General features: G+C 37.9%; 1 protein-coding gene and 1 non-coding gene across 2 annotated transcripts; both read right to left on the bottom strand.

Moving 5' to 3' along the window:
* Positions 1-3,793: 3,793 nt before the first annotated feature.
* Positions 3,794-3,881, bottom strand: Trnay-gua (transfer RNA tyrosine (anticodon GUA)). The gene is given in 2 exon segments: positions 3,794-3,829; positions 3,845-3,881. It is a non-coding gene; the product is annotated as a tRNA-Tyr (tRNA).
* A 751-nt stretch (positions 3,882-4,632) lies between these two features.
* On the bottom strand, positions 4,633-14,964 carry LOC135468994 (uncharacterized). The gene is made up of 4 exons (XM_064747507.1): positions 13,978-14,964; positions 8,049-8,165; positions 7,239-7,380; positions 4,633-5,071 (listed from the first exon to the last, which is right to left on the bottom strand). Exons 1-4 carry the CDS (start codon positions 14,037-14,039, stop codon positions 4,994-4,996), a joined length of 399 nt encoding a protein of 132 aa, XP_064603577.1. The 5' UTR covers positions 14,040-14,964; the 3' UTR covers positions 4,633-4,993.
* Between the last annotated feature and the right edge of the window lie 814 nt (positions 14,965-15,778).

The raw sequence follows: 15,778 nt of genomic DNA, 5'->3' as shown, positions 1-15,778 counted from the left end.
AAGGCTAAATCGTTATTAAAGCAGGAGATTGCTTTATCAGTTTCAGTGTTTGCCACATTATTTTACTCCTATCATGGTGACGTATCCTTAAAACTGTGCTGTCCAAGCAAAGCTGGCCTGATGGCGTCGCTGCTTTAGCCTTACATGTATATGCAAGAAACCACGAACCAATATCGATTTACTTTCATCGAGACATAGGCCTACAAATAGCTTACTTCTACTAGGCCCTACCTTAATTTCCTTGCCATACTTATTTCATTGGTGTTGCGCTGAACTTTTTGACATTTTTCAATTTACATGAAGCTGGCCAGGTTACGTGGTGGGTGGAGGAGACTGCGAATGACCCCAGGGAAACTGCTGAATGCATCTGAGCATGTTACTGACCATAAAGTGAGACATGGCACCAAAAGCAGTATATAGCACCATATGACTCAAATTTTAATATCTTTTGTCTTTTTACATGTGTTGGTCTAAACATCTGAACCAGTGCCTCCTGCATGCATAAAGAAAGTGGAAATTTTGATCACTAAACCACTGCAGCAATGTAGTTATAACCAGTGCAAAACTATTTGTCAGGCAGGCGTACATACATGTAAGTAGGCATATATATATATATATATATTCTACCACTATCTCCGCCATCCTACAGCTATTGATCTGTTCTGCATCGAAAAAAAGTCGAAATGTTCTTAGGTCGAAGCGGTAACGGATCCATACAGACTATAGAAGAACGCAATCCATTGATCGTAAAGGATTCAGCTGTCACCAAAATATCGAAGAGGGTGGTAAAGATGGGTCCGGTTCGAGTACGAGTGGTGTTTTTGATCGCGCTTTTTTCCTTTGGAGTGTTGTTCGGCAGGGTGGCCAGATTTGCCGCTTCTCCTTTGTGGATTGACAGCATTAAAGCATCGGAACACCTGTTTAATGCATCGAGAAACGCTAGTCTTTTCTCAGGGACCAAATTCTTTCAGCAGCCTGTTGAAAAATTGTTTAGCAGCAATACTAAGCTTCAATTTGAGTTCAATGTGCCTTCAGATAAAAATCGGCCACACTTCACGAACTATTCCGCGGATGAAACTATGTTTATTTCTCCTTATTATATCGTTTTGACCCAACAACTCACATGTACCTTTGTGTTTATTCTTGTGACAGTTTTTTTTTTAATTGCCCCAGAGAAAATTACGGCCCGGGAGAGAAACTATCCAAAATGGCGTTTCTTGGTAATAGGTTTCAGCATGGCGCTCTAGCCTACTGTGCAACTCGGCAACAAGTGGTACCAAAACGGCTCCATATCTTCAGGCCATTTTGATGAATTTCAATGTACCGATTACTTTCACCACAAGGTAACGTTCCTACTATACTTGCTTGGCCAATACCAGTTAATGTTTGGATGACTGTACTTCCAGGAATTCTCGGACTTTTCATAATGTTGACGAAACATTGACAAATTTGGAATGCTTTGACTCGTCTAATCTGTATAATAAATAAACTAATTAAGTTTACAGATATGATATGATATATGAAGAATGACACACCCGCTTGAGAAGAAATGTATACGGGCATCAGAACGCCTGTTGGATAATCTGATGAATAAATCCTGCAGATTTACAGTTTGATTTGATTGTGTACGCCGTGATCAATGGATATTTCACTGTGTTTGAGAGCCGGCGAAACTTTGTATGTAGAAGTAATCAAGGTGTACTGAAAACTTCTTGCTGTCATTAATTTCAATTTATTTATATGTAAAAAAAATTAAATTTGCTAAACTGATCTTTGATAGGAATTGTAATATAGGTATTCATTCGTCAATATGTTACAGATGATAATCTTTCCTAAATTTCAAGATTTTTTATACTGAGAAAGAGGCCAACACTTTGGAAACTTCTTTGCGCATGCGTGGTGGTTGTGACTGAGTTCGTGTGTATGTTACCAACCATCTTCCCTAACCTGGAGAGCAGCCAGTCTCGTCAGACTGAAGGGGGTGGGGAAGGAGTTGGAAGAATCATCTGGCCGTTAATCTTTGTACTGCACAGGTAATGTTACATTGCGTCACTAACAGGGAGGCACGCTTTCTAAACATCTGTGTAAATAGTTTATTTCTACATGTAGACCTATACACTTTAAATGATATTTTATCCATCTACATGACATCCATTCAGGACATGCAGCATACCGTCTCAAAAACTTGAATCCCTTTAATTGCTGATCTACATAAGAACTACGTGGATTAGAAGCTTATAAAGGAAAAGAGAAGAAAGAAAAAGTTGTTTGCGTTCGTTTAGCCGGAATTGAACCAGCGACCTAATTAAGGATCACACCTGATAACGATGTTACTAACTACCTCGAAACGCCGTGTTAATAAATCAAGAAGTTTTATATCCACAAGGAAGACTTTCCCAGTGTCCTTTATAAGGATCACAGCTGTTTACCTCTACAGTCCTCAGCTCTACCAACTGAACTATCGACTGATGGTGATTGCGAATGTGTATAATAAGCATACAAGTGTGTATATATACGATTTGTGGATAAAATATGTGAACATTATTTTGGACACGTACTTTGATCAACTAACAATGCAGAGGTAGACCTGCTTTTATTTCTGAAAATTCATTTTCTTTATGAAGTGCTATTTCTCCAGATTTATTTTTATAATGAACAGTAATAATATCATCTTTTAAATAAACAATTGTAAAACCTATAAAAAAAATTAGAACTTGGACTAAGTTGAATTAATAAACGCTATGCACTTGCCTAATGATTATACACAGTGGCTGTTCTTGCAATACAGGGGTAACATGAAATTTAACTCATCTTGCATGGGTCCTTCGTGTGAAATGCGGATGGTATTTTAATCTTAGTCTTGTTCCAATTTTATTCACTTTGCTTTGGAAAACACATACCAAGATCCAGTTCATCACTTCGGAGAATAATTGGTCCAGTAGTTCAGTTGTGATAGATTCTTATTCAGAAGAAATCTCCAAGGAAAAAGTTCTTGTCAAAGGCTTGCGTTATAAATTGATAAAAAATGTCCAAAGGAAGTTTTAAATGAATAATGCAGAGAAGAAATAAAACAAAACCGTAGAGCCGGAAGATCATTAACCCTTACAGAACCACATTTATCCACGATTTTATTTTAGCTTTCTTATATGAGAACCTAATTTGTAACAAGTGTTTTCTATCTGATTTTTATAAATCATTGATTGCTCTCTTATAATTTTAATAATTGAAGCGCTGACCATCGTATAGGCCTATAACCTAAGTCTACATCATAGAACTTCTTTTTCTCTGACAGATCACCATTTAAAATGTGATTTAAAGGGTTATTTTTGGATCCTGGTACTTTCACTTGTGGAAACATCACATTGTGTTATATTATGATAAATCTATTAGAAGTTAATTGAATGTCCTCCCATCATAATGCTGACCTCTGTCGTATAAGTGAAATATTTGTTAGTTTGTACGACACGAAACAAGAATGAAATAAATAAACACAATTTGAATGAAACCCTTTTTACCTGCCTAATGAGTATATATTCCAAAAACCCATACAATTTCTTTGTGTAAAGGCATATCATCGTTGTCAGATCTGTTTCGTCTTCTAATCAGTTTTATTTAAATGTTTTAAGTGTTTTTAAGGTTCGTTTATTGAACCAGTAACCTAAGGAAAGCAGCTTATATTTCCTATTGCTAACCAAAAAATAATCATAGCTGTATATTCAGTTTTGCAATATTTCATAGATAAACTGAAAAATGATAAGAAATGCAGACCGAATGAAAAGGAGAAAAATTACAGTCCGTCGAGCCGGAATCGAACCAGCGACCTAAGGATTTCAGTCCTATACTACTACAGTCCTCCGCTCTACCAACTGAGCTATCGACGGTACTGATAATAAAAATGTTTAATAAGTTAAATATTACATAGAGGCATACATATATACATGCGCGAAAGCAGGCATGTTTTGTCGTAGACAAGCTGTATAAATACGGTGCGCTTTGGCCTTGGTTATTGTCACATGACCAGAAAACTATGTGGACAGACGTGCCTACAATAACCGAAGAGCGCTAACATACATGCAATAGCAACAAATAATTTTTCCACATGCATGGGTTCTAGAAAGAAAAAAGCGGAGAGAAAAAGTAGATATATCTTTTACAGATTTTGCATTCATCCGTGTATAAATTAATGCTAGAGCCCTCAGATGAAGAAACATAAGGATGACTGAGACAGTTTAGTGACATATTACTACGGGTCTATGTATACTGCACAAATTACTGTGTTGTCTATTATACGGTTAATGGAGGAACTGCCTAGTTTATTGTTCATTCATGCTTTTGCGATGACATTTTGTACATTATAACTGGTAATATAATGATCATGCAACGCAAGAGATCACTGGTCAGTGAGATACCCTTTCCAGCGCGACTCGGGTCCAAGTTGGGTTGGCCATTGTTTTCTTGTACTTTGGTTTGCAACACTCTTGCCAGCTGTAATATATATATATATATATATATATATATATATATATATATATATATATATATATATATATATAGATGAATTAAAAATTCCAAATTCTTGCCTTGTACAAATAATATCAACATATTTATTAACAGTATATATATTTCGTGAGATCAAATCAATGTGCAATCGTCATAGAGTCAACAGCGCAGCACGATTCTGCAAAACAAAAAAATGGAGTGTAGTGTGCCGCGCTTTATTAAGCAGTCTCTCAACACCTGACCTGTGGCAGGGGTCATGTTGTGGCGCACTGAATGCGAGGTGCCGAGTGCCGTTTGTCGATGGGTACTGAACCGTAACAAGCCATACACAGGGCACGGCGTGTCGTCTCTGTTTTAAAGCTCCAGTTGTCGTGATCAAGCAGTCACGTCTTTTGATATTATCTCAGGTGATTTGTATACAAAATAGAAGAGTAATCCACACCTGTACTGTTCGTCTCTGACACTATCAGTGTGGAACAGAAGACGACTGTCTTCAGGTAATGGGTACGTTGCCATTCCGTGCTGCCACCTTCAGGGAAAACTGCTTCACAGCTTTAGCACTTAAGTAGGCCTGCGGAAGACAACAAAAACATAATAATTTTATTTATAATATTATTTGTTAGGTGTTCCGATGCTATTTACTTGGCCCATCAAAGCTCGTTTTAATTTTCATGAACACTGAAATGTTAATGAAAATGATTAAAAAGAGTGAAGACACAATCGACTAGATTGAACTGTTGCGTTCAAATGGGTACGGCTGTTTGTGATTTATGCGTTTCCAGTATCGGAGTTTTTCAGCTCCTATAGACATAGGCTGTAACATGGGGCCATCAGTGCGAGGTTTTGTACAGCTTGGGTCACCAGCGGATCTCAATCGATGAGAATACGAGGTGCGATGAGAAGTAAACTCGTGTTAGTTTGTGTACAGTTATTGATATTAATTGGTCTGGTTGCAGGTTAAATGGTCCGAGAGGCAGACATCGTTATGTATGACATGACTTCGATAGTCGTGCTGTTGTCTAGACGAATAGCAGGTAAACTGTGAACACGAGAAGTCAATTAAAGCCTCTACTGGTCAGCCTTTTCAGAAACTTGTCCATAATGAGGTGTGCTCTGATGTTATAAGTGACAGACAGTGAATATCAATGGTGTATTTAGCAAAATGAAATAATACCTCTAAATATGGTAAGTAAGGTGATTTCCTAAAACTATCAGTTTTCGATGTTTTGAATATTGTTTTAAATTACTATTTAAAAAATACCGGCAAGAAGAGGTTTGACTAATGAATATGTAAAACTGTTTTGACATCCATACAGAATCCTCTTCGGGACCTTAAAAAAGGAAGTTGTAGCTTCCTTGTTTTGCGTCCGGCATTCAGGAGGTAGTACAACGATTGGTTGACCCACGTCAGTATAATGGCTCGGTAGGGTCACCTTACTTGCCTCCGGTAAGTCGTCATATGAATGAAAAATTGTTAAACACAACGTTAAACCCCAAGCACTCACTCACTCACTCACATCGATACAGAAAAGGTTAACTTGGCAAAGTCCACTTGAAACACAGGTCTACCATTTCAAATGGTGAGTAAAAATAACAGGTTAAACAGCTATGAAAAAACACTCTAATCCTGTCCAAAGCAAATAAAATGGTCGAATTCAGGACTAAATTCTCCTTGAAAGGTTATATAGTTGCATCTGTGCCAAGTTTTTCCACAAAATGACAATATCAATTTTCGTCATGTACTATAAATAAATCGCTGCAAAAGCCAACAGTTATCGCGAAAGTAATGAATTGACAATCTGAACAGTTTCGTGTCAATAGTTTAATGAATACGTTCTTAGGACTTGTTTTGCAATGGTGTCAAGTGTGGCAGCTATAGCTTGTGGCAAGGACTATTTGTAATCCAATACCTCCATGTCAAGTATGATGCCATCATGGCGTGCTGTTCCAACCTGTACAAATCCATATGGAACCCTGCCAGACGGCATCTTGGTGATAATCCCATCAGCTAATCAGAAAACCAGTTATCTCTCATCAGTGCCATTACAAAATGACTTCGACAGATGTGACGATATGTGTGACTGGCTGACCTAGGCCCACTAACGATTGGAACACCAGACATTATACGATGTGGCAATACAAGTGATATTGGCTGCAAGCTCATGCTACACGGAATTAAATGTACGTTGGCTCCTAAAGAAGCTTATGACACTTCACCTAAATGATGCCAGAAATACAATTGCCATTATTATGTCATCATTAATCAGAAAGAATATATGCCTGCATTTCGCTTTCAATATAAACAGCTCACACCACACAAACAAGTTTTGTTCTAGACGGGAAAGATTTGTCGCATGGGATGCGAAACGTATAATGAAGGATTTATCCTTTACAGTTTCTTTCACACTATGAAGTTTGTGGCAACTTGTAGTATGCGAACTGTCGCATGAATATAGAACATACGTGCCCCTAAGATTAAAGACTAAAATAGTTACTTGCTCGGATATTATAAATGGATTATTTTGACAGTCGCTGCGAGAGCGCATGCCATATATATTTGAGTATGCATGGCGTCAAATCAGAATCAAACAAATAATTAAATCGAGTCATGTTAACGGATCTTTATATGCTATAATCAAAAATATTTATAATATTCCAGTTTCACGGCGTCTACATCTAATATACGGAAAAAAATAGCCACCTTTGGCGTTTGTCACGGGATATGCATGAATAATTACCTGTTGTGTTAACCTGGTTCCCTTTAGTTTGTGTCGTCGGTGGTAAAGGACAACAGAGTCCAAGTAAGGGTAAGGCTGCTTATCTAAGTAATACAGGCCATCCATCTCTAGAATTCGGTGATGCTCCACGGTTTCCGATGACCTGGAACAAATCAACATAAAATAAATGAGGAATTTGTACAACATTCAGTCTTTATACAAAATGGCTTAAAAAACCAGGGGCGCCTTCTTTCCTTTTATAGTTATGAATTTAACAATTCAGGCGAGAGTTATTTCCATTTCAGTATGTTATTTAATACGAGGACGCATCTGTTTCTGCTGACGTTACACGAAGCCTGTCTTGCCTTTCAGCTATATACGCGAGGGTGCCGGTGAGAGTGGCATTGTATTTCCGGTTACTCTAACACTGCATATCCCATGGCCTCGTAAGAATTCTATATTAAAAGTCGATTTACAGAGTTAACAAGCAAGTCAAAGAAATATAAAAATGGATGTGACGGGTTTATTTCCACGATTATTCCAAAATAACTATAAGGTTATAAGGATATTTTAGTTGTATTTTCTTTTAACAAATCCTAGCGTCTGGAGAGGTATTGCAAAAGTAATTTGTTTGAGCTGGCAAAGCATTCATTCTTTGACCATAACACTCTTAAATCGACCCTGTTTAGCTCATTCGACTATTCGACATTGTTCCTCTGTGGCTTTAAGTCAGGGGGCTTGTTCGGTACCTGGCAGATTGTAGACACTGGTTCCATTCACGTTTATAATGTTTTGAACAACATTCAAATAAATAAATAATACAAATCTTACCTGACGGATAGATAAAGTTTGTCTGTGTCGAAGTCCACGTAGAGAAGGTAGGCTCCGACTGGGGCGGTCCTCAGCAAGCTGTCCGTATCCACCCGGCTGAACATGATAGGGGTTACCCTAAGGGTGAAAAAGAAGAGGGTATATAGGTTCAGGAAACCCACAACACCTACCTGACATTAAAGGCAAAGACCACTGTAATGTGCAGTGTATATCAGACGAAAAACCAACTCTCCAGGAAAATAGTTTTTTAGCTTTTTAGAGTTTTTCCAAATAATGAAAATCGTGTTAAAAGATAAGATTCTAAGGTGGTCAGTTATGACTCAGAAGATATCATTTATGTAACATCTCTACTTTTTGTCTGAAATAATTCGTTTCAAGGTCAAATCAGTGAATGCATTTATAGATAGATCTATATGTATATGAAATGTAGCAGTCTAACGTATGTTTAAGTAGCAAGACCTTGGGTGACGTTATTAATCCCATTTGGTCAGAAAAGACCACCCTAGAATTAAATGTTCAAATGCATTTTACTGGGTTAAACAAACTGTAAAAAAAAAAAATAAATCCAACGCATTCTCTGGACAGCTTTAGTGATCTTTCATCTGATGTATATACTTCTTTTTAGAGTGGTCTTTGCCTTTAATCATGTGTCCGGAATTGAACATTTCGTTCCACCACAATGCTGGCCGCCATCTTGTAATTGAAACATTCTTGAGTATGGCGTACAACACTAATCAAATAAATGGATCAACAAATATACTGGTGTTTTTCGTGGTGCTTCTCTTGTCCTCTTCTTTCTCGAACATTTTCTAAAAATCGAAGAACTGTGACTTTGCTATACAAAAGCGTGCAGATGTACTGAAAAGTCACTGACGAAGCCTGAGGAACATCCACTGTTTGTCAAACACCTTGTATACAGGACCATTATGTTTAATAAAATGATCTAATAGAACCTACGAGAAAAATAACTACTAAGACAATTTTCCTGTTGGGTAGTCTAGAAATGAAATACGAGCCAAGAGCGCACCGAAACCATGTGGACACAAGAGTAAAGTCAACAGATTAATGCACAGGTTTGTGTTTGCCGCTGGCATCTCGTCACCACGGATGAATGGTACTGTAACAAATATGCTCTGCATCAGAGCGATAGGAAACTGTATACAGATCTGGTAAATAAACGGTACCGTTACTTCCCGTAAAATATCGATTTTCGTTCCCATTTAGTGAAATCCTAACGCATGGTTCATCTAAATATCCTTCATGCATACACGTTGTATAATAAAGCACATGGAAATATACGTAAGTGAAGCAGAATGATGTTAACAACATTCATATGCGCTGTATAGTTGTATACACAAACGCCTGGATATTGAAAATATAAATGACGCAGGAATATATACAACTTTCATGTATATACTGTATAATTATATAAACGCCTGCACATCGCACAATCTCTGTATTATGTCATCACGTGGAACAGCTTTCATATTCCAACTCAATCATATTTGTGCAATAATTCCGCTGTTATAATATTGGCGTCGGATCGATATGGATTGCTTAGTACGTTGAGTACATTATGTATTTAATGACCGAGAAATGCATACACAGGTGCACAGGTTTAACAGGATGAGCGAAAACGTAGTAATATATGCGAGGGAGTTCATCCTTTCATTTAGCACATTTCATAAATTTTCTTCACGCTTTCCTTAAAGGAACATATTGACACATATGGACACCAAAAAGCTTCCAAAAAATTGTCCTAAACTTCCAGCTAAAGTAGTTTAGAATATCTAACGTCACATTATTAGTCTTTTAATCCAAGCTTAAACTCTTCTTACAAGCGTACATGTATTTGGTTATACCGTGCCGCCCGATTTTCATTATGATGATTTAATAGCCATAATCCATACTTCCAGGAAGATGGATATGTAGTGTGGAGATGACATGCCAATAAAACTATGAATGCCATAGTACTTTTTGCACTGGGAGATTGGTGAAGACTTCCTATCTTATTAACGGATTGTATGATGAAAAGAATCCTGTCGCCTTAACGATTTATGAAGGCGCCATTTTGACTTCAATGTGGTTAAGTGCCTGGGCCTGTGCCTGAAACATTCAACTTGCTCTGGAAGGCATTTAACTGATTGTACTTTAATGTGACGAAGTTTACTGGAGTGTGGTGTTTGTTTATGTATTTGCAGTGTGGGGATTTAAATCAAAAAGGAGAGAATTATTAAATTGTTGTATTGCTACTAATAATAATTATTGTGAGTGCATAAAGGCGGCGTAGCGATACACCTCATCGATGCTGATCCCATGAATTGTGTACCACAAACGTGGGGTCTGTTTTCTTATGGCGTGTATACATAATGTTTCAAGAAGTAGTCCCTCAAGATTTGACTGACTGACTAACTGGCTGAGCCATTAAGGACACAATATAAGTCGTTATGACCCAAGTCCGATGCAATATGGTACGACAAAATACGAATGATCAATTTTCTCAACGCAGTATGATGACTTAAGGTCTGTAGATACCGTTTGGCACGAGATCATTTTAATCACAGTTGTAAGACAACTTAAGATCGCATACCGTCTTAAGAATCACCAGTTTTCCCATTGCAGCATTACACCTTATAACGTAAGATCGGACAATGTCTTTAGTATGGTCGCTTATGAAACACTTGCCAATGGACAACCCTTGGAAAAACTTTTTAAAATTACTATTGTGCCTTTTTATCGTATAAAATCACATTAACTGAGAAAGTGCGGACTTCTGAAAGACAGTAAGCACAGTTGTTCCGGATGCTAAATGCATTGTAATATTTTGTTTCTGTAATATGGATAGATCTTCACTTTCAGCATGTTAAGAAGTTATATTAACTTTCTTATATATATTAATCTGTGACTGCATGACGTGCACTCCCTTAAGGTTGGGTTGCTACACAAATATTTTAGGACTTTCCGTTTGCTTGTCATTTTTACACAGTCTATTAGTCATATGTAAAGATGTCATCAAAAGTGCTCTAATTTATGCAGTGCGTGACAATAGCGTGAGTTGGCCGAAGTCTGTTCAGGATGTTATGGTTCGTTTCACGTCGTACTTGTGCTAACATTCTTCTATCAGATCGAGCATGTCGGCCTAATTAACAGTGAAAGGTGAGATGCCACGCACCCATTAAATCATAAGAACGTGAACGATCTATGCAGATTGCATAATCATCATGCCATAAAAGGACACACAAAACTCACTGTTCGTTGTTTAATAAATCATAGATATAGAGATATTTGCTCTGTTTTCACTTCAGGATAATTGCTAAGTAAACCTTCACATTTCTATGTTCAAGGCCCAGTTGTTCAAAAGTCTATTAAAACTTAAGACCGGCATTAACTTTAGTCCAGATTAAAGTGCCATTTACTTTGCGTTGGGATGAGACTGGTATTAAGATTTAAGCCTGGCTTAATTTAATACGCTTTTAAACATCTGGTCATAAGGACGGTTTTGACGTAACCAAAAAAGTGTGGCCTATATACACTTATTTTTTGACATTAGGAAATAACAATTGTAAGCTCCGAATAGCTATTATATTAAGACAAATTTGACATAATTTCGACTTCCTGAGGCGGAATCTGTGCGTTGTGCGGCTTTAAGATAATAAGCAAACCCCAACAGTCCTTTACCAAGGTGTGATTTTGATCAGTCAATAAACAAACTCCCCGGTACCTGTACACACTAGACTATGATTTAGTTTTATTTTAATCGCTGGAAGACACCAATTTCAAAGGTAATCAGCATTTTTGCTAGTCAAGAGATGTCCTCCGTTACTTTGAGACGTGTAGCTTCACTTGGCGTATATGCGCCTTACTTAATCACAAACAGGGATAGAGGGACTCCATACATAGGACAGGTGCTAAATTATACAATTCATACATACACTGCTATTACTTACGCGACTATAGTTAGCTTTGTTAATACTCAAGTACATTGCTGGTTAAACTGTATAGATCGTATTGCTTATCAATGCATGTGGCAGGAATGTTCTCTTTGGAACAAACTTGTTACGTATACTTGGCACGGATGAGTCGGACATTAAACTTAACTGGAATTTAGTAACTGATAATCAAACATTGTTTTCCGTTTATTTCGTCAAACTTGCTCAATTCAGTTAATTTACAGGTTAAGCATCACAATCGCTGCCAATTTACAGGTTTACGATTTCAGCATTAGCCAACTTACAGCTTGACATGTTGAGCTTTTACCACGAGCCTTTGTAAAATAAGTTGCAAGTTGAGTATTCCAGCCTTTACTAATTAAAGGCTTTACCACGAGCCTTTCTCGATAAATAAGAGCATCAGACTCTTTATAAATTAACAGATTCAGTCTTCACGTATTTACGGATTGAGCATCCCCGTCTTTGCGAATTTAGATATTGAGTAGTAGTATCCCCGTCTTCATGAATTTACAGATTGAGCATTCCAGTCTTTACGAATGAACAGATTGAGCATTCCAGTCTTTACGAATGAACAGATTGAGCATTCCAGTCTTTACGAATTAACAGATTGAGCATTCCAGTCTTTACGAATTAACAGATTGAGCATTCCAGTCTTTACGAATGAACAGATTGAGCATTCATCCTTTACGAATTTACATAATGAGCATTCCAGTCTTCACGTATTTACGGATTGCGCATCGCCGTCTTTACGAATATACATAATGAGTATGCCCATCTTCATCAATTTACAGATCGAGCATCCCCTTCTTTACGAATTTACATAATAAGTATCTCCGTCTCCATCAATTTACAGATTAAGCATTCCAGTCTTACGAATTTACAGATTGAATATCAACGTCTTCACTACTTCCAGATTCAGCATGCCCATTTTTACGAATTTAGAGATTGTGCATCCCCATATTTATGAATTTACAGATTGAACATCACATCCTTACGAGTTTACATATTCAGCATCCAATCCTTTACGGATTTACATAATGAGCATCCCAGTCTTCACGAATTTACAGATTGATCATTTCCATCTTTACGAATTTACAGAACGAGCATCGCATCCATTACGAATTTACATAATGAGCATCACATCTTTTACGAATTTATATAATGAGCATCCCAGTCTACGAATTCACAGATTGAGCATTCCATTCTTTATGATTTTACAAATTGAGCATCCTATAGTATTTACAAATTTACAAACTAAGCGTTCAAGTCTTCACGAATTTAGAAATTGAGCAAACCAGCCTTTATAAATTTACAGCTGAAAAAGCCCATGATGAAAGGTTGAGTGGCCTAGCCTTTACGACCTCATAGATTGAGCATTCCAGCCTTCAACTAAAAACCTTTTGAGAATTTCAGCTCACCAAGACCAAATTGATTGGCATGTTGTTGATCTTGCTCACCTTATATGAAGCATAAAACTTGGAAATGAATATCGTACATGAGACTTTATATTGTCCACGCTGAAAGCTTTGGATGCCAGCGTATCGATTTGTCCGTAGCTGAACAAACAGATCTTATATAATATAAAAATATATAATCAGAGCTTTCCAGAATAATAGGGCCTGAAGCTCATTAGGTCGTTGTGGTAAACAACTTAATTTTTCTCCTTCTTAACCGCGCCCCCCTCCCGAACCGTCCACTCGGTAAATAATGTCAGCACAAGGAAATAATGTTTTTAAAAACACCTTCATGGTATCATATACCTTACTCCAACATGTGTTTGTGTGTGTAAAAATATATGTGTACCTGTGGTACACAATTTGGTAAACATTTAAAGTGTAGGTACACAAAAATGTGCCCGTGCAAGTTGTTTTTTTACAATTAATGTGTACACCTTGTGGTTTCTATACAATTCCTTTTAAAGATTAATTGTTAACATATCATTAACCACAATAAACACAAGGGGTTCTGCTCATACGTACCTCACCACCTCCTTAGGGTCATTGAAGGTAACTTTGACACGTTTGGTGACGTTTACCCCCATACGGATGTTACATACTGTTGCGTCTTTTAGGAACCAAAGAATGGTAAGTAGTCCAGCGTTACCTAGTTATGGAGGTAGGACAGCGACGAGATGTTTCTAGATTTGGCCACCTTCTTAGGGTAGGCCTCCATCGACACTTCCCGGAAAATACCACCGTCCTGTTGATTGTAGGCGGAAGCTAGAAAACAGTTATATCCCTGGGATGGTGTATAAATCTCGCCGATTATAAAGGTAATGAAGATTTGACCTCAAGGGCAACCTCCAAAAATATGCTCGAGATGACGGAGTGATAAAATGTCGGTTTCATGACCAACACCGGTTAGCGTATTCCATGGCCAATTTCAGTGTCCAGACACCGGTATTAACAGCTTCTGATTTCCAACCGAAGTACAAATCACAGAGCCAGAATCAGAGTCCCTGTGGGATGGTTAATTAACCAGTTCTTCAGCGCGTGAGTCCGGTGAGGAGTCCACTCTCAACAACAACCGTCATAGACAATATGGCACTCTTACGTACAAGTATAAAGACTAGCCATTGATATTATCAGGGATCACTGGTACACCGCAGTTCATGCAAAAATCTGCTCCCCAACGTAAACAAACGTAGATTAGTACATCAACGAGGATGGGCACTAAGTACTTCTCTGGCAAGGTAAGACGGGTTCGTTTAACTGAGGTGATTCTGTCGAATATATACAATGTACCAACCCCACCAAGCCACAGCACAGATACGCGTATTTCTCTATTGATTATTTCCTCGGCTCCTCTGCAGTACTGTCTCTCTCGCAGGATTAGCTCACTGCACTGGGAGAACACACCTGTCATCAAAGCCACGGGCAATCTCAGGTATATGTTTTATAGCCCTAACATAGGCGTAGCCTGGCGTTCGCAGCTATTTACCTGGCTCACTACTTACATGCTGATTACCTCTTATCGCATTTGCCATACGTTCACCTGGCTGGTTTTCTCTGTATATATATACATATCTCCTACGTCATGACATATGCTGTCTGTGGCGTCAGCCGCGCGCGCTCTATCGCCACAGCTGCATGTGCAGCATTCAAGTGTGAATTCAAAATCGATACACAGGTATGGCGGATAGATCGGCCCACCGAATGCTGGAAAATGTACTGGTGGTATGCGAATAATCAGGAAAACGTTCATAATTTACATTTTGAATAAAATAAGTATTGTTAAAAATCAGTTTAGATTACTTTCCCGAACTTTAGAATATTTCTACCACCAAAATGATTAACTCCAGGAGTGAAATTCAATGACACGCCATATAATTACATAAAGCATCTGATTAGCGTGATGAAGCCATGGTAGGTAGACTACTGACACTTTCGTAGCTGATTAATCTAAGTATTATCTTGACTATATTATTCCATATATTTATTCATTTACTTCTGTTTTTCCGAATTGTTCATCGGTGTCATGGAATCACTTAATCTGTTCATTTAATATACGATGGGGTCAGATTTATCGGTGGAAAAAACCGTATTGTCCGGGATAAACCACCGACCTCCACTATGTACCTCACAACCCTAATGGCTTAAAGCCCCAGCCGAAACCACAGTTAGATTCGAGCCTGCGACCTCATTGGTAAAAGGAGGATCAGCCATGGCAAGAATAACACTTTATTGAATGAGTGATTATTTGTTGATGAAGTGATGACAATTGGGTGATATAAACCCGCGTACAATGGAAACCACTTGACCTTGTCTTACTCTGCTAACA

Source organism: Liolophura sinensis, chromosome 6, assembly GCF_032854445.1.
Source record: "Liolophura sinensis isolate JHLJ2023 chromosome 6, CUHK_Ljap_v2, whole genome shotgun sequence".
NCBI lineage: Eukaryota > Metazoa > Mollusca > Polyplacophora > Chitonida > Chitonidae > Liolophura > Liolophura sinensis.
Note: the sequence above shows the minus strand (reverse complement) of the source record. Positions and strands in the feature narration are given on the sequence as shown.

Coding starts and splice junctions, on each gene's coding strand:
- LOC135468994 (XM_064747507.1), bottom strand. CDS start 14,039: ATGGGGGTAAACGTCACCAAACGTGTCAAAGTTACCTTCAATGACCCT. Junction 8,166..13,977: donor GACCCTAAGGAGGTGGTGAG/GTACGTATGAGC, acceptor TTTCACCCTTAG/GGTAACCCCTATCATGTTCA. Junction 7,381..8,048: donor AAACTTTATCTATCCGTCAG/GTAAGATTTGTA, acceptor GATTTGTTCCAG/GTCATCGGAAACCGTGGAGC.